General features: G+C 33.9%; 3 protein-coding genes across 3 annotated transcripts in view; 2 read left to right on the top strand and 1 right to left on the bottom strand.

The window, feature by feature from the left end:
• LOC117104358 (helicase domino-like) overlaps positions 1-3,170 on the top strand; it is a gene marked incomplete in the record, with an annotated part of 45,684 nt that extends 42,514 nt beyond the window's left edge. The window contains 1 exon segment of the mRNA XM_033245182.1: positions 171-3,170. Coding sequence (XP_033101073.1) covers positions 171-755 — 585 coding nt within the window.
• Positions 3,171-3,944: 774 nt separating this feature from the next.
• Positions 3,945-6,018, top strand: LOC117104359 (thioredoxin domain-containing protein 17-like). The gene is made up of 4 exons (XM_033245183.1): positions 3,945-4,221; positions 4,430-4,511; positions 4,985-5,066; positions 5,759-6,018. The coding sequence occupies exons 1-4, from the start codon at positions 4,077-4,079 to the stop codon at positions 5,825-5,827; spliced, it is 378 nt and encodes a 125-aa protein (XP_033101074.1). The 5' UTR covers positions 3,945-4,076; the 3' UTR covers positions 5,828-6,018.
• A 2,945-nt stretch (positions 6,019-8,963) lies between these two features.
• LOC117104360 (nucleolar complex protein 4 homolog B-like) overlaps positions 8,964-19,560 on the bottom strand; it is a 16,156-nt gene continuing 5,559 nt past the window's right edge. The window contains 11 exon segments of the mRNA XM_033245184.1: positions 8,964-10,270; positions 10,812-10,878; positions 10,881-10,970; positions 11,610-11,776; positions 12,255-12,365; positions 12,481-12,541; positions 12,912-13,074; positions 13,744-13,878; positions 14,629-14,799; positions 17,413-17,517; positions 18,050-18,253. Coding sequence (XP_033101075.1) covers positions 10,132-10,270; positions 10,812-10,878; positions 10,881-10,970; positions 11,610-11,776; positions 12,255-12,365; positions 12,481-12,541; positions 12,912-13,074; positions 13,744-13,878; positions 14,629-14,799; positions 17,413-17,517; positions 18,050-18,253 — 1,413 coding nt within the window. The 3' untranslated portion in view covers positions 8,964-10,131.

Raw genomic sequence — 19,560 nt, 5'->3', positions numbered from 1 at the left:
AATGATTTATTGATTTATTGATTGATTGAAGTTGGTTCATTTCTGTAGGAAGGCTAATGTGGCTGGTTGATTAATTAAATTATCAATTGATTGATTTAATTGGTTGCACTTTGAAACAGATGTTTTGTACAAAAACAATTACGTAATATACTACCACATTTGTTTTTTAGGTGCAGAAAGCAGTTCAGTCTGGTCAAGTTCAAGTCCAGCAAGCATCCGGCCAGACAACAGTTCAACAGATACCTCGGCAGCAACTGATCCAGTTAAGCCGAACAGGTGGTCCTTCAACAACACTGGCCATCCAACAAGCCAGCAAACCAATAACGGTCATATCTGGCCCGTCGGCTGCCCTCAACGCATCCCAGTTAGCTCAAGTGGTGTCTGCCACAAATGCACAGAAACAGAGTGCTGGCCAGACCGCAACTCATGTTGTTTCCATCGCGCCACCTATTCTGCAGTCCGGCACCAATCTCCAAGCACAGGTGGTTCGTGCCGCAGGAATCCAAGAAGCGGTTGCTAAAGCTGCACAGAGTGTAGCTATCACAGTGCCTGCGCTCAGCCAAAGCCAAGCAAAGATGGATGTCATAATGGTTGAACAGCATGGCGCTACAGAGACTGTGATAACTGAACCCCCGTCACCAGCGGAAAGCAACGACAGCAAGAAGGAAGAAAGTGGAGCAAGCGATACAGATCCTTCATCGTCTACGGCGACAAGGCCGTATGCCATGAGGACAAGGACTTCATCCAAACATTAGATACAAACAATATGAACTTAACACGACTGAAACAGAAAGCAATGGGCAGTAATTCCTTAACCTTATATATTAAGGCAGAACAATTTGCTGAATTTGGAGTTGCAATTAAGTCTATAAGATGTATATCTAGACACAGAATTTCTCAAACCTCTTGTTTCTACATAAAATACTAAATACATTTTTACTGAAAGCATTATGATGTAATCATTTGGGTACATTACTCAAAGCTATGGTATGTAATATTATTTATTTTGCACTAGTTTTTTTTTTTTTTATTTATTTATTTAACTTACAAATATAATTTATGACATGTACTAGTGTGTGTATTGTGTAATTTTGAATCTAGTATAATTTGAAATTCAGTATTTTTATATAGTTTTTGATGTGTATGATTTGATGATGGACAAAAAAAAATACATTGAAAATGGTGAGGTAGTGAGGGAAACGTGTGAAAAAATCTGTTGAGATTGTATTAGTTGAATGGTCAAACCATAGTTAGCCTTGTTTTCAATACAAAAGTGTATACAGAGCGTGTAAAGATCTTGTAACGAGTTATAATAAAGAGAATGATATTTGGAATTAAAAACAGGGAATTATGGTGAACTGATAACATTAAGACTTGGGATGGGAAAATGAAATGGCCCAAGATAATAAAGTTTGAAGATGATTTTATGATTTCATGTAGAAACATTTGTTCTCTATGGTAAAGGAGTAGAGATGTATACAACTTATTGTTTTGCACAATAGGAAATAGATTATGAGTGTGTTCGTAAGTTATATACAAACTATATATAATAAAAAACAACTGCACTATAATGCAGCCCCATAATGACTTCATATCCTGAAATATATAATAGTTGATGGTATAAACCTGCTGTTCTACATATCCGCAAAAAAAGAAATATGTCAAATGACCGGATTTATCTGTTTAATAACTTCACTCATCCATATATGACGATGGTGTGCTAACCATATATGGTTAGGTTAGCCCATGTATTGTGTGGTAAGCTTTAACATACTTAAAGGGCCCTCAAACATTGAACATCTGTGAACAAGGAATAAGTATATAAAAATATAAATATGTTAATATGAACATTCGTAAACAGATGTTAGAAAAATAATTATCTGATATTTGATCAATTCCATTTTTTCATAAATGTTCTTTATTATTTGAATGGGGGTGGACATGCCAACGAGTAGTACTTAATGTAGAATCGGTCTTGGATTCTTGTTCCCAAAATCAGTGAAAATTGGGGGAATTCAACACATTATATGAACAGTTTTATGAACAGAAAGCCCGACAGAATCGATCAAGTACATATGCTTCTGTACAACCTTAACATCCTTAATACAGTAGTCCTCTTATTTCGTATTATTTTTTTATGTTAATTATCATCGTTGTAGAATAAGGACCCACAAATCGACAGTAGATAGTTTTCGCCGCACGATGTTAACCTTAACGTTAACGGATGAGTCATAATTCGTTCATCTTGCGTTGCGGAGTACGTTAATTTCAGGATTTTATGTCCCTGACGCACGTTATTTGCGGGTTTACGTAACTTATGCGCATGCATATTTAACGCCGTGCGGCGAAACTAGGCAGTTTTTCGCTTCACGACATTAACGAATGACGTCATAATTTATTCATCTTGCTTTGCGGAGTACGTTAATTTCAGGATTTTACGTGCTCGACATACGTTAGTTATGGGTTTGCGCATGCGTATTTCGATTTGTTTACAAAAGGTGCGGAGCTATCGCGCTGCATGTTGGGTACTAACGTTAAAGTTAAGGTTAACGTCGTGTGGCGAAAACTACCTACTACCTGGTGTTAAAACATATGCAAAAATGTGCGTTTGACACGTGTTAGACGCACGCGTATTCTTGGACCTGTTCTGATTGGTCGGTTGTTAAGTTTGATTGACATCCAGAACGTTCCATTTGCATTGATATTTTTTAAAGGGTACAGTATATCTTTGTAATGCCATAAACAGTCGCCCTTGTTAAATTGAGTACTACCACTTTTGTTCATAATCATTACATGAATTCTATTTTGTATATTTGTATAATCAATTTTCACCTTTCTATGATTTTTCTCCTCAATTATTATGGGATTGAAGTACTACCCCACAATTGTATAATCAATTTTTACCGATCTATGATACTTTCCCCAATTTTTATGGGATAGAAGTACTACCCCACAAGTCCCTCTAATTTAATATCTAGGTAGATTAAATATGTAATATACAGATTCCAACAGGAATTATGTGAATAGACTCTCTGTACATTTTTTTGTATTTGATGTGTAAATTTTGTAGTGTTGACGCTGGAGGTGAGGGGCAGCAATAGTTAAGTCGGATCTCTGAATGCTCATGTATTTTTGGGGTTATCGAAAATAAATTTTGATCCAATAATGAACAGAGGTCTGTTGTGTTATGTAAATTGTATCCTGAATTGCAGAATACTCGGCCGGTACCCGGGATTGAGACTCGGAATATAATATTTAATAGTAAATTATTATTCATACACAGTGAACATGAGGTAATAATACAAATATATTTAGCTCCAATTCCAAACCTGTGGTTAAAGGCGCGAGAACGTTGTTACCCCTGAACATTTTTATAACATACAATGGCAAAATAGCATTTCTTATATGTACGTACGTGTAGACCTCAATCTACAGTGTGGCAATTGTAACAACTTGACCCACCATGAACGAAGAGGGAAAACGCGTCTCACAAACACGTGTTTTGTTTACGCTTGGGTCCCTATAGGACCATGAAGGAAATAGTTTCCTCCATGATCAATTATCAGAGGGGAAGGGTCACATAGGGTCCGGGTATTCATCAAAATTGGTGTGTTGGCTTCTTAACGACATTCATTTATTAACATTTCACAAGAGCCCCGTCTCCTACCAAAAACCAAACAGCAATTTAAATTAACCTTTGTGTTTGTTGAGTGAGGGCTTAATTTAAATTGCTGTTAGGTAGGAGGCAGGGCTCTCCTGAAATATTGTTAATAAATTCTTATTTGACAAATTAAAACAAAACAATTTTTATGGTGTTATTTTTATATTTCTCTTAAGTTTTTTAAATTTTGCGTAATTTTGTTTTTATCTTTTGTAATAAAATAAAATTAAAAGTTTCGAGATTAGTGATCATTAGTGATCGTGTGTATACTATAGAGGGCGCTGCTTTGGGACTTTCCCTTTCCCGTTTTTAGAGCTAGGCCTAAATGAAATTAGTATAGTACAGAGGCCTAGAGTTTTATAAAAGTAAGACCAAGGTAATCCATAGATACAAGTAAAAAAGTGGTTTATTAACCATGGCTACAAGGAAGTCTGTTGAAGGTATTGATAGCCTGTTGGCGATGATAGATGAGTGCAAGTTATCTCAGGACGTGTATGTGTTATTTTGCGGAGGAGTAGACGCCGCCACTGGCCACAGTTGGTGTCCAGATTGTGTGAAAGGTTAGTAAGCTTCCAAGCCTAGCCAGACCTAGACTTATAGTCTATTTATTACTATTATACTGTCTGGCTGAAGAGTTGTTAACAAACTAGATTGACAGTAAAATTTCCCCCTACTATTCCTGTGACATTATTACTGCTTTATATTATGAAATGTATATCCAACATAAATATCCAATTAATCAATGTGTTTCATTTATTAATTAAATAGCGGAGCCAGTAATTGAGGAGGGATTGAAAAAAACACCAGAAAATAGTATATTCATTTTTTGCTCTGTTGGTGGTCGAGATTAGTAAGTATAAATCATCAGTAGACATTACATATAAGTTAGACAATCCAAACCCTGAATGAGATTAATAATAATAGAATGTTCAATGGGAATTTTCCAAGAGCATAATATTAGATTTTCTGACCCCAAATTCATTTAGTAAACTGATTTTTTTGTTGATTTTTGTCTTGTCTCGTCCTGTTTTATCCGGTTTTTTTTCCCTTTTGTTTCTTTTTTTGTTATTTAAGGCTGTCCCAACACAGAGTTTGTTTACTTATCATCTTGGTTGAGGCTTTACCTTATTCCTTTTTTTGCATTGCTTACTTTTAATTTATAATTAAAATTATCATTTTCTGTTACATGCATGCAAAAAGGAAGTGATTAAATGCTACATTGAATTGAATTGAATTATTAGCAATGGACGTGTTGAGTTTATTTCCAAAGTTGTTGAAGGCTTCATATGATATAATTATTACCTAATATTTCTATTTTTGTAGCTGGAAAGATCTCAATAATGATTTCCGTAAGAATCCACAATTTAAACTTACAGCTGTCCCTACACTGCTTAAACTGGGAACGGTAAGGCACATTTTCCAATATTAAACTTATTATTCTGTAATGCTTTGATGTGCAATTTTGGACCGCCATTGGAAATGGGCCGGACTCAGGCCTAATGGGCATTCCTGATGCTCATTGATTTTTAATTTTTTTTTGTTAAAAAATCATTTTTATCTTGTATTTGCATATCAAGCATTGAATAAATTCAGTGAAAACAATAATTGCCATCTGTCGTATATCAGGTGTCAGTCACTAGTGTAGGCATGTCATGGTTGGTTCTTAAGTACTTGTCACACTCCTTTCCTGTAAGTACAACCCACCACTATGTATATACAGTGTGTATTGTGGAAGGTCTTATACAATAGACAATCATCTACTAATCATTTCTGCTAAATGTACAGAGTTCTTTAACATGCACACAAGCCTATAAAACACAGTGGGGTAATGCCTTAATAGCCAGTCCTGCAGCTTCCTGGGACTGGGGGCAGGCATGGGCGGCACCAGGATTTGCCCGGCGGGACAAAGGTGGCCTCGTTGGGCATCACTCAAAATCTTTTTAAAGTGATCCAGGGGCGAAGCGTTCCCCCCCCCCCCCAAATATATGACAATTTAATGTAAAACATCTGTAAAAACACTCCACTGTTTTTCGAATTTCCATTAAATTTATGTACATTTTCTGTAATTAACTTTGTTATTGTTTTTTTTTATGTCAGTCAAAGCGTTTAGTGGAAGAGGAATGCGCCAGTGAAGAACTTGTTAATATGCTTTTTGAGGACGATTAGGAATGTCGGCCATGAATTGCAGTAGGTCCAGCCACCGCCAGCCAATCTTGTATGCCAGTATATATATGAGATGGTCTCTGATTTTTACTATTGACCAATAAATCAAGAATATGTTAATTATTAAGTATGTGATTTAAATCTGAATGTATTTAAAAGAACACATGCAACAATAAATGATATAGGAAAGATTAGTTTATGTTAGTTCATAATTGTGTAGCAGGCAATAAAATGATACATACACACACACACACATACATATATAAAAATCATTATTTATCACTAGTATATCTGTCTCTTATACACATCTAGATGTGTATAAGAGACAGGATCAATTATCAGAGGGGAAGGGTCACATAGGGTCCGGGTATTCATCAAAATATATATGTGTACGAGAAATTGTCCCCATAATTGGGGTTGTTTTTGGCATGTGAAGCCCAGTCGGCCAAATGCTGCAAGTATTGCTGTATATAATAGAATATTGTGAAGATTTATATTGTATACTGCTACGTCTTTTATTATAATTTTGGAAAGACCATTGCAAATAAAATTCAAACTACTTTTTAAAATAAAGACCATGAGCCAATAATAAGGGGACACCTGCAGGACCAAAAAAAGCGTCCCTTAATAGTGGACCAAAAAGCCCTAACCCAAAAACGAGAAATTGTCCCCATAATTGGGGTTTTTGGCATGTTTTTGTACCCTGATGACATATTCTTCATAATTTTATTTTAATTGACCTAAGAATGAGTTGAAGTTAAATTAGCTACTTTATAACAACTTGCGAAAAGGCAGCTGCCTTAATACACAAAGCTGTGAGGGATTTGGGCGGGTCCAGATGGACGACCATCACCCCTATGGATCCGCCCAGGATTATCATTTAAATAATTATTTTGTGAAGCCCAGTCGGCTAAATGCTGCAAGTATTGCCGTATATAATAGAATATTGTAAAGTATAAAATTGTATACTGCTACGTCTTTTTAGAAAGACCATTGCAAATGAAAGTCAAATTACCTTTTTAAATAAAGAACATGAGCCAATAATAATTTTGTTTATAGTATTATAGCAGAAGATAGGCCTAGGCCTGCTGGTAAAAAATGGATTATGTAATACATGCTAAAATGTGATGGATGTAGACATTCATTATTCGTCACATATTGACTAATTTTAGTGATCAACATGGCCAATTTATAATATACAGTATTTTATTCCATTATATTTAGTAAAAATATACGCGTTTGTATCAGCCGCACCTCACTGAAGTGGTACGTTCCACTTACCTACTACACACTGAATACTCTGCAGCTCCTTTCACTGTACTGTACTAACGTAATTTGAATAATGAATTCTCGCATGTGTTGTTTTGTAGTCTGATAAGTCCTTGTCCAATATTTGTAGATTCGTCGTATTATTGTAAAATTATTTTTTACGATAAATTAGTGGACATAAATAGGAAATCAAAATATGTCAATAATGGTAAGACATTTAAAAGAATGGTGCTATGATATATTTCTACCAGAGCTGTGCACGCATCTAGACAGTAAATCGTTGCCCTTACTCAAATTAGTATATAATAATTTGCAATGCAAATAATAATTCAGATATGTATATTAAAAATCTAAAAGTTGTAGATGTTCCCGATATTGTTTCTTGATTCAAATGCATGTTAACGACCAAATATTCTTTTTTAATATTAAGGCGAGACTTCTTTTATTCCTTGTTTTGCGTAATTATTTATATACATATATATATAAATATACATATCTTATCTTTTGAGGTTTCAAGGGAGCAAAGGGCGTAATGAAAATAAAGGAAAAGTTTTATTTTTTTCTAAAATTTCCACATTTTCGTGGCGGCGGGTGCACTAATTGCCCAAAAATAAAATTATATTTCTATTGGAAATCATCAATATTTGCAGTCAGCAGGTTCACTAAACAAGGTTTAAAAAAGTCTGAGCTTTCTTTTGGATGCACAAGATAGAATAGCATGAATAGAGTAATCACTTATAAATCAGGGTTCAGGCTGTATGGTATATATATATATATATAATATGAAAATACACAAAACAAGAAATCCAATTCTAATGGTCAAAATTGACAAGATTTCAGTTATACCAATGTATATTCTGATTTGATGTAGTTTATTGCTCAAAATTTGAATGATTTTTTATTTTGAAACTACTATAGTTGTTTTGATACAATAAAAACAAATGTGTCTCCTAATAGGGGTTAAATTATATTGATTGGACTGATTAACACTTAAAAATGTGTCCTGTCCCCTTAATAAGGAGGGGTTCTATTTGGATATACATATATAAATATATGTATATAAACTAAACTGAATATGACAAAGAATATACATTATCAGCCTATATATATATGTATTATATATGTATATGTATATGTATTATATATGTATATATGTATATATATATATGTATGTGTATACAATTCAATTTAATTTTTATTTATTTCTATCAACTCAAAATAAAATACATAATATAATATCTCTACATAAATGATTAAAAGAAAAGGAGGAAACAAAAGTAATTTCCTCATACTTCTCTAATACACAAAGTAAACATTTTTTTTTTAATTTCCAGATGCATTATAAATTAACATATGGTACAATAAAATATTCTTTAGTAAAAAATAACATACTCTTCAATATTTATATTCCATTTTTTTATTTTTTTAAATTTTAAAATGAAGAAAAATTATTTAATTAAAAATAGTATAATTATATTTATGTACCACATACATTATGGCATTTTTCACAACATTTAATTCTATGAAAATAACGTTAGTTCAAACATAACATCTTTGTTTTCATGATCCTTTGGTACCATAATTTGGGAATCAGCAGAAAACGTCTAGGTGAAAAAAGTCATGGTTTTTGTTGAAATTTTGTTGAGTTTTTTTTTACGCTGCCATTTTTCCGGTTGTTTTGTGTCCTGAAGCACCTATATATGGATCATACGAATATGTTCTGTGGCACCTACGGGTACTACAAATGGAAGAAGCACCAAAAAACGACTAGATGAAAAATAGCTCATTTTTGGAAAACAAAAAAGGCTGTGTATGTGCAAGTGTATGTGTGTGTGTGTATATGTACAATGAAAAACAGGATACGATCAAATAGACTTTTTAGAACACTATTTTATTTAAACAAGAATATTTCTACCTGTCATCAGGTGTTCATCACCACGACTGATATACAACAGTATGATCAAATGTTGGCATAATATTATGTCTAGCTGGGGATTAGAAAGAGTTAACTGGTAGCCACAGAATTATAATTACAAATGGTGTGACTGGGACTATAAACTACTTAATAATCAAGGTAAATATATGCATGTACAGTATATGTATGTGCATTCATATACAGGTACAGTATATAAAAACTGGAAGGCTGCATTGGCAAACAAGATAGTAAATTACAAAAAAAAACTCTGGAAAGATGTTGCCAGGTATATTTATTAAATCCAAATTATGTAAATTATTAACATTTCTCAAGCATTTTTGTTACTATAGGCCTAGGCCTAATTCTAGTTTTTAACAGCCAACCATAACTAATCCCCATGCATTTTGGTTGATAAAAACCTCGGGGCTGAAATCAAAAGTTAATGAATCCAATTTTTAAACCTCATTCAAGCATTTTAGGCCACTCTGCAAAATAAAAGCTGACTTATATTTTGTTTCTCTCAGGCTTGGCCTTGATATAATTCTAGGAAGCTGACAAATGCATGTTTGCAAAATTGTTTGACATGCGTTGAAAAAAGAATTGAATAGGATTTTGTGAATAAAAAAAAATTCTGTTCCTGGGTTGGTGTCTGGAAATGGAACTTTCCAGACTGTCAATCAAACTTAACTGACCAATCAGAAGACTGCCAGGAATAAGTGAGTATCCCACAAACGCACATGTTTACATATTTGTTTACACTGTCGTCTTGTGAGATCTTAGGAACAATATGCAAGGGGCAGGGTTTAGCGAAAGGTCCATTCTACCAGTTTCAAAAGCGTGTCCATGTTTATGATGGACAACTAAAAAAATGTCAGTCATACTGCAAGAATCAGTAGCAAGCTTAAGCGGATCCAAGCAGACCATGTTTCCAATACGCCAGTATCCCTATTTTTACACGCTGATTAAATTTTCTGATCTGTTTGGTAGGCTTTCCGACCGAAACTTTAGATTCAGTGTAAATGAAACTAAATTCACAATCTCAGTAGGTAAATGGGTAGAGCATTGCTTTTTGTTGGTAGATAAAAAAAATGCTTATAATTTCAGTCAAAAGCATGATACAGCTTCACTCAATAAGCCAGTACGTGTGGAATTTATCCATTTTGCCTGCAAACAAGCCAGACGGTGGCTCAAACTCGAGCGGGACATGTCGCACTTTCTTCTTAATTTCAGTGAAAAACATCTGAAAAATAATAAGAATTAAGATTGTTATTTTTTATGTTTTTAATATCCTTTAAATGGCCAATGATCCTCAAATGGCCTGCCAGCGGGACTAAGCATAATCCATAATGTATCCATAGGGGGATTGGGGATGTGCAAAGATGGACCAACTGAGGTCAGGGGGCAAAACCATTTGAATCGCAGTTTTGATTTTTCATTACGACAAAAAATAGATTGCTGGTTAAAATGTAAAAATTTAAGACTACCTTTTAATTTGAATTACAGAAAATAACAAATGTTATATTTAGTACATTCATGGACCTCTCCTATTGGGGAGGGGAGGAGAATGTGTATGCACCCATCACACCCCCCTAGATATCGACCTGAGACCACTGACACAACAAGATGCGCTCTCCTAGATAACATTAAACATGGAATTACACATGAGGAATTTAAGGACAGAAATAAACATTCCAAGACTAAACAACATTAAATGCAAAAGAAAATTTTACTTCTAAGATACATAAAAATTGAAGTACAGTTAAAGATATACAAACCTCATCATACGAACTTTCATAAAATTCAGTTAAGTCCCATTCCACCTTAGGGAATGGTCTTGAAATACTTCCAGCTGATGTGGCCACATTAGGGCGTAGTGTAACTTCAAGGTCTCTAGTTCCCAGAGGGAGCTCTCCAGTGCCTTGCACTTGGAAGGATCCATTTCCTCCACCAGGAATGGGTCATCTGAAGTAAATATTAACCATATTTTATTATCCATCGGTTAGGACCTTACTACAACACAGTGATATCTTTACACTGTCTCAGGCAATGAGAACAGGTAAATGTCACCCCCAGTGTTTTGTTTTGTGGGAGTGGAAAATCATAAGAGCAGATGGTTATACAATACACTGTACATTTAAATGTTTTCAACAATTTTCGACCTATGAGCTATAAACCATGAAGCTATATAAATGCTAGAATGCAAAGTAGCATACACTGTAGTTCCTCGGGTATAAGCCCACTTCAGACAAAAGCTCAGTGTATGAACTTTATAAATATTCTCAGAAAAAATATCTAATATTGGCTTTGAATTAGGCATACAGTGCTAAAAATTGCAAATGGATTGAAAAGGGGATTCCTCAGGTATAAGTCCATCCTCAAAAATTGGCCCAATTTTGTGTTCAAGGGAATTGGGCTTCCAGAGGAATGGTACAAGCATAGTTTTATTGAAAGCATCAAAGATGTATTATTCAGGAATTTTTCAGAGTATATGCAGTTTTTATCCAAGGATATATTTAGGATTTATTCACTGTATATTGCATAGAATATCAAGGTTTTTTTCCCTACGATTTATTCAGTGTATAAATGCAAACCATTAGATACCTTTTAATGGTTCGGAGTGTCTGGTTATAAGCACCTTGCAAGTTGGATGTCGTTTGATCAAGTTGCAAACGAATGGAACGACAAGCATTACAGCCGGAGGTGGTGCAGTTAATGCCAATCTCGACAATTTCTTTGCAAAGGCAGCGACTAGATATGCTGGCAAATGCCTAGTGGAAACAAAAGAAATGTTTTTCGCAAGATTTTAATAATATGACATCTTTGTCCATTGAGTATTTATAAAGGCATGTGGTAAGTTTGTTTCTTTTATATTTAATTGAAATTAAATAGAAGCCACAGGTTAATTCTCTGCAATTTGATTGGTTATTCTCTACATATTGGTACCTTGTAACTGTACATACGCAAGTCAGATTGTATACATAAGTTATTCCTGAAGGAAGATGAACTAATAAAGTTTGAAATATTGAATCACAAAGGCTTGTACTGTATCCACAGTTTCTTTCATACTATCTTATGTCAAACTTATTGTTGAACCAAATGGTTTTTAAAGATACAGTATATTAAACCACATTTGTAAATGCAAAGCTCAATTACTGGCATATATTATTGTATGCATTTATATAATATAATAATTATGTATATTATTAAATTATATTAATTATACTTCTGTTTATTGATAATACTTACGAAGACGACAGAAAAAGATCAGCAAGATAAAAGAAGCGGGCCTTGTATTTAACATGAAATATTGATGGCACCAATAATGAGTACAATTTCTTGTAAAATTCAGGATATTCTCTAAAAAAAAAAAAAAAAATTAAAATATTTGTATGTTTATTACTGATGTCATATTACATAACAATCACATAAAAATGTATATAAGATACTATATGAAATATATGGTCATACTTACAGATTATGTTGTGTCATCAAGATAAATATAGCATTGAGGGCTAGCAGACTAATAGCACCACCTAGTAACAAATGAATATAACCACATGATAACAGAAACAACAGTATTACATGCCCATATACAGACACATCATAACTATATATAGGCAAACAACAGTTTTTTGTCACAGAAAATTTGATAGAGTGGGGAGTTTAAAATCTGAACAGGACTAACCTCTGGGAAGAATCCAGAGTTCTTCAAACGGGGAAGGGGGGGGGGAGAACAACATTTTCAGAATAGTAAGTTAGTAGCACTTATTTCAATACATAATATTGATATGCTTAGTAATATTAAAATTTAGTGGGAAAACATGCCCCCGATGGGGCCCCATCGCCTGACCCAAGTCTCACATTGAGTCTTAGGGCGTGGAAATGAATAATTCTCAAACTTACCAATATTGTATGATGCAGTGAGAAAATCAGTCAGCATCACCGGGCTGCTCATATTAGGTATAATCTTATCATGCATCATAAAAAGAACTTTCTTATAGACATGTAGAGGGAGGGACAGCAGAAGAAAGGACAGCCATGCATTTGAAAATGCTTTACGTTGCTCCTAAAAACAAACAAAAATCAAATATTCATTCCAGTTATAAAAATACACACTGCATAAAGTTTTGTTTTGTAGAGGTGGTAGCAAAAAAGGATGTTTTTTTGTATGAGAACTAATAATAATTATGTGGAACTGTAGGTTGGTGGTTAAGATGCCTGGATTCAATTCCTGTCAAGGTAACAAGGTCTTCTCATGACCAAAAACAACTCCACTCCCTAAGCCTTATAATGAGAATTAGGGCATCTTGTGTGAAGTTTGTTCTGTGAAGGATTGCTAATTAGTAAAGTGATTAAGTTTGCAATTGGCATATCCTTGACCTAAAACTAATCATATCTGTCAGTTACAAATTTGGAAAACTCACTGTTACCAGAAGAAGGATATGGGACATGCAAATCCTCATAAATATGCAAGCAAATATTGTAGTGTAAACCCAAATCAAGAACTCTAAGCTCATAGCTTCAAAGTGCCCATTTGAGCAAGCTGTCCAATGCCTTGGGAGAGGGGAAGACACACCTTGCATAAGAGTCTGCTTTTTTTCCATTTGTATTTCTGGGTGTTAAATTGCTTTACACAAGGACAAAAATGAATGCACAGCAAGATTTTGGAACCCCTGACATCATGATGGGGAATCCAGACCACAGTCACAATTTATAAAATTTTGAGTATAATCACCTTTAACTGTGTTGCTCTTATCTCTTCATCATCAGGAGGTAGTGGAGTTAAAAAATTGATCAAAGTGTCCTCTTCTGGCATGGTAACCTGCTCCAGTAAACACAGAGTGTTCTTGCAAAACATCTCTTCTTCAACCTAAAGTATACCAATTTTCGAATATTTCACTCAATATTTCTGCGGTCACAAACTTAATCTAAAATCATGTATTTTTTTAAATATGCTTATACGGTAGCTACTTTCTTCAGAATACGACTAATATTGTTTTTTCATTACTTTGGTATAAACAATTTCCCAGACTTTTAAAGCCAGGTTGAGAGCCAGGCGGAGGAGAAAAATGTTTTGATACAGGGGCAGATCCAGTTGGGGGGAGCACAAGGGGCACGTGCCACCCGTTTTGCCACTAAATCTTAAAAATTTCAATGCATATTAATGTTATGTGCTACTCACATATCTATTCTGAAACAGTTGTGCCCCCTAATGCACCCCCCTCCCCATTTGAAAAATTCTGGATCCGCCCCTGTGATATGTTGTACAACTGATTATTCTAAGACACAAATAGCATATTTGACAAAAACTCAGAAGTGGTTAATGAGATACAATTTTTTGAATATTTAAAAACTAGGGGGAAAGGGGTGTAACCCCATTTTTCCACCTTTTTCTCCCAGTTTTTAAATATTAAAAAATTTGTATCTCATCATTAACCGCTCCCAAGTTTATCTTCAAATATGTTTTTTGTGTCTCAGAAAAATCAGTTGTACAAAATATTCTTAAAAAAATGATCCTCCAGTGCCTGGCTTTAAGCATAATTTGGACATTCTTCACAATGTATTAACTTAAAATGAATGAGGATTTTTTTTCTATTACATTGATGGTCTTTGTTATTACCTTTCTCTGTCCATGTTCCACTTTTTGCATTCTGCAATTCATTTCTCGTATCTTTCCACTGACAACCTCTAGGGTGTAATAACGCATGTCATCATATTCTAAGTATTCCTGAAACCTGACCATAAGATGGCTGAAGTCATTTGTACATGACAACAAACACGTCAATAATTTCTGTGAAGATAGCATTAAACATTGTATAAGTTTGATTTATGATTTGATATATACTGTATATTTAGGTACACTGGCAATTTAGCTATATATTATTCATATATGTGAATCAAAGTACTGTAACTACATAGGCCAAGTGACAAAATGAAACCACAGTCAAACAGATAGTCCAGTCAATCTGTGGTTTGACCTAGAACTAATTGCAACAGAAATAATTTTTGAGGAATCTGTTCCAGAAATATACAGTACACACAATAAATAAAAGTTCGCAAAAAAATCAATCAGGAGAACATTGTTAAACTTAAAGATATTTAATGAGTTAACATCTAACGGTTTATTCTGTCACATCGCCAAGCTGCTGCATTGAAGTGTAGGAAAGCCTGTTGTTGCTAACAAAAAAAAAAAAGAAAATAAGATAGACACATGTACGCGAACACAGTTGAATGAAACCATGAGCACTAGTAACACAAATTTCAACGCGAAGTGTGCGCGCACTGTTCTCATTATATAAAAAATGCATTCCTAACTAGCCCCTACCCCACCATGACCATACAATCAAGAAACTAAACACGGTCACAAAGACAACTTACACTGGGATACTTTTTAAAATTAGCGATCGGAAATGTTAAAAACTATTTAAAATCCTATCAATGTTTTCTACTATTTTTATTAACAAAGTATATTTTTTTATTTGTTAATCGTTCAGTAGACCTAATATATTAAGTAGGTAGGCAAATAATAAAGAAGCTCTTGGGAACAATTTTTGTACCACAATCTTATCTGTGGTTGTTTCGCCTATATCGAATACAGTTATGTGTTAGTACTTCACCTAAATGCATAATCTTTTTATCTCCTATTTTATTTTATTTACCTACTATTCCCAATTTCATACAAGTGGTTGAAAATAACATCAACATTCTCTCTGGCTTCAAATGTCAATTTAACAGAAAACCTCCGACCAGCAGTGGCTACAGAAATTTGCCCACCGGATTTCAACATGCCCGGCATCCGAAACAAGGGGCTGACTTCCACTTTCCCCTCCTCCACCCCACTGGCGCCACCATTGACTCCGACCATAGAGCAAAGGAACTTTGCTCTATGATGATCAAACCAAAACTTGGGTAAAAAAAGTACTTTTTTAGACCATCCTAAGGAGCTTTGTCTTACCTTGTCTTCATCCTTGCAGTATGACCAGGGGTGGTGCCATGGAGAAAAACCACTATTGAGGAAACATTATATGTATTTACTACTATATTTACTAGACTCTAAAAATAGATTAAATAAGCCTTTAAAACCCCAACATTTTCATATTTTTCCAGGGCTACGCCCTAGGACCACTTTCGGGTTTTTAGTGATATCCGCCCACCCCCACTTTGTTTCGATGGGGACATCGTTCACACGTCGGGGATCTCTTACCTCCCTCCTAATCAGGCAAATCATGGCACCACCCCTCAGTATACCCAGAACAACATTATTTTAGAGTTAATAGGCCTATTTCTAGTATTAAACCGAACATATTTTTGATTTATTGATATTCCCTAAGTGGTTTTATTATAATCTTAAAGAATGATCTACACCTATGGAAATGTTGAATTCTAAATAATACAAATCGTTTTTAAAAATCTATTTTATTGCACTAAACTAACCTTTACATATCTACACATCATTCTACTCTATTATTTTCCACATTTTTAATGTTAAAACAACACTTTTTAAGGATTTAATGATCGTTTCTGCATGAGAAATGCCTGAAATCATAAACTTTGAAGGCTGATTTCTCATATATTGTTTAAACAGCTGTATGTTTAAACACTTGTAACTTCATAAGGAAATGTCCAATTTGAATGATTTCTTTACCATTTTATAGCTATTACTTTACTCTCTAAAACTGTATTAATAACTCAAAATCTATTTTTGCGACGAGTGACTGGTTTGGCTTGTTTTTGCCACATATATATATACATATATATTGTAGATACTCAGTATGCATAGATAAATAGACCAATCATTTTACAGTTTTATAAGTATTTCTCATTTGCTCTTTGTCACCTTTATTTTTTGTTGTTGATAAGACAGCCTATATTATATTGATTCATGATGTTTTCCTTATTCTCGCTGATGAAGGCCACAGGAGTGGCAGAAATATCCGAGTTTATAATAAATCAGTGTTCTTAAAGTCTACTACTGAAGTTGTTTCATTATTTTCTATTATTCTGTCGGAACACACGTGGAACACAAATGAAATATACATATATATATATATACATATATATATATATATATACCTTTATTCGGCTCTTAAGGGGAAACTCTTTTGTCTATGATTTCCCCTTAACGTCGCTTTAGTTTCCTCTTAGCGACACTACTTTCGCCTTAAAGGGGGGGTGCGGGGATGAGACAAGTGGCCATATATTGCTTATTTAACCTTTCCTGAGTTCGGGAAAAATACTTCAAAAATTCAAAATGTTGAGATGTAACGATAATTAGAGAAACAAAACATGATGTGATGAGACGGGAACATCATGCTATGACCATATACAGGCACATCATGACTACTACATATATGGGCATACACCAGTTTGAAAATTTGATAATCTGGACAGACCTTTATATTACCTCCAATGGTGACCTTGGGAAAGTGTACTGCAAATTTTGAGTGTGTTTAAGTGGATGCCTAGACTCAGCTTCCAGCAGTTTGATTACTGTACACATAGCCAACTCCTGGCAAGAAGAAACATTTCATGTCAAACGTCAGGAGTTATTGAATAAGGAAGTGTGACCGAAATAAATATTGATCTGTTAAAGCAATAAATTGTATCATACTGTTTCCAATTTTGTTCATATCCAATTTAAAATCAATAACACAAATATATATATACGGATAATCTTGAGCTATTAAAGTTGTTGCCTGCAGTCACGAATGTTCATAGTTTGGTTTGCTAGTCCTTCTTATGGGTTTCGAAGGTTGGAGTATTTAAATAAAGTTGAGTTCCCACCAAAATATCTACTGTATATATAGCCAATACATCCAATATTTAAACCGTTGGTCCTGTTTGCATTTTGGCCCATGTGCACATTATAGAATGTAGTACACTCTTAAAAAAAAAATAGGAATTCTCCAAACGTGTATTCCCCAATTCACCACCTGAAGGAACCCACTAGAAATAAGTCTTGGGATTAGTGGGTTATCCTTGGTGTGATTCACACCAAAAATACTCCTACCCTCCTAAACTAAACATTCATAGCTCTGTACCTGAGTGACTGATTTGGTATCTTTACTGGCAATCACATCAGTGAGACATTTAATGCAGTCCTTGTATCTTTCTTGCAACCACTGTTTATATTTCTTTTCACCTTCATTGTTATCTGTTAAGACCATTTCCTCTCGCGCAAGCAGGACAGTAAACACCCTGCCGAGTCCTTTGATAGCTGCTGAGACAATTCTCTTATCTGATTCCTAAATGAATTATGAATTGTGAATAAAATTGTTGAAATTAAACACTGGATCTTGAAAAAATCATTAAAAATAATAATAAAAGGTTATCCACTATATAAATGATACTAGGCCTAGAAAAAAAAACAATAAAATGAAGTCTTTTCACACTCAATCTGATCTTTAATAAACTTTGCTTTGATAATTATGAGGACCATCAGAGCCTTAACATCATACCTCCTTGAACAACCTCCAGTTTATGTGTGGTCCTGATGGTGTACGGTAAGAATGGTCCCGGAAAAAATTGCCCCGGAAAAAATGGCCCCGGAAAAAATGGCTAAATATGACATGTAGGTAAAAATGGCCCCAATAATCAAATTCTGTATTAAAACTGATTTTCTTGAGTCAATATATGCATTTTTGTATCTTAAATAATTTAGTTTTTAAAAGGAATCTAACATCAAACAAATTGCCATTTACAATTTACTTTTTGCAAGAATTAATATTCAATGATAAAATACTCAAAGATAAATAAAGTCATGAATTACACTTTTTATTTTTTTTTTCCATTTAAATGTTAAAAAATGGCAAAAACAAAATCAATAAATCAACATAAATCATGCATTTATTAATACTAAAGTAATTTACTTGTGGCCGATTTCACGGTAGAGGAATCACAATTTTCCAGAAATTCAATCTGTGTATTGGTAAACCCCACAAACAGTGGGTTAGTATGAACATAAAATTATTATTATTTTATTTTAAAGTATAAGAGAGTTCTACAATCATAATTATATGGTTTAGATGGGGTTTACAGTGTGTTTAGAGGTTTGTGTTGTATTTGCAAGTATTTTTTCATAACAAAATCTAAATTTTAACCAAAAAATAGTTATGAATGTATTTAATTTTCTTATTGATATACCTAGTCAGTCAATCAGAATTGAATTGTTAGATTTTCTACAGTGTGTTTTGGGAGGTTTGTTGTATTTCCCACTTAATCCTACCATAATCACCCAACCCTCACAATCACACGCCATTTTAATTCTTAGCATAATTGCCATACATAACTATATATAATACTAAGCCAGTAGTAGGCACTTGGATTTAGTTAGTGATGAGTAAAAACCAAGTATGCAACTAAATTAGTTGCTTAAATAAATGTATTCCTAATTATTCAGTTTACTAAAAGCAATACTTCTTTGAATAAGCAGACAATTTATTGCTAAGTTTGTGAGAAAGTAAGCCTCTCCCTTTTCCCATACATGAACTTGTGATTCAAACACACAATTGATCCACATGCTTTAACTACTGTTTATTTGCATTGTTTATAA

This window comes from Anneissia japonica, unplaced genomic scaffold (genome assembly GCF_011630105.1).
Source record: "Anneissia japonica isolate Jap-2015-1 unplaced genomic scaffold, ASM1163010v1 scaffold4536_len1192065_cov207, whole genome shotgun sequence".
Taxonomy (NCBI): domain Eukaryota; kingdom Metazoa; phylum Echinodermata; class Crinoidea; order Comatulida; family Comatulidae; genus Anneissia; species Anneissia japonica.
The sequence above is the reverse complement of the archived record's forward strand: the minus strand, read 5'-3'. Positions and strand labels throughout refer to the sequence as shown.

Bases quoted from the DNA above. Each gene is read 5' to 3' on its own strand.
- LOC117104359 (XM_033245183.1), top strand. From the start codon at position 4,077: ATGGCTACAAGGAAGTCTGTTGAAGGTATTGATAGCCTGTTGGCGATG. The intron at 4,222-4,429 runs GTTAGTAAGCTT...TTAATTAAATAG, and splicing joins GTGTCCAGATTGTGTGAAAG to CGGAGCCAGTAATTGAGGAG. The intron at 5,067-5,758 runs GTAAGGCACATT...TTTTTATGTCAG, and splicing joins CACTGCTTAAACTGGGAACG to TCAAAGCGTTTAGTGGAAGA.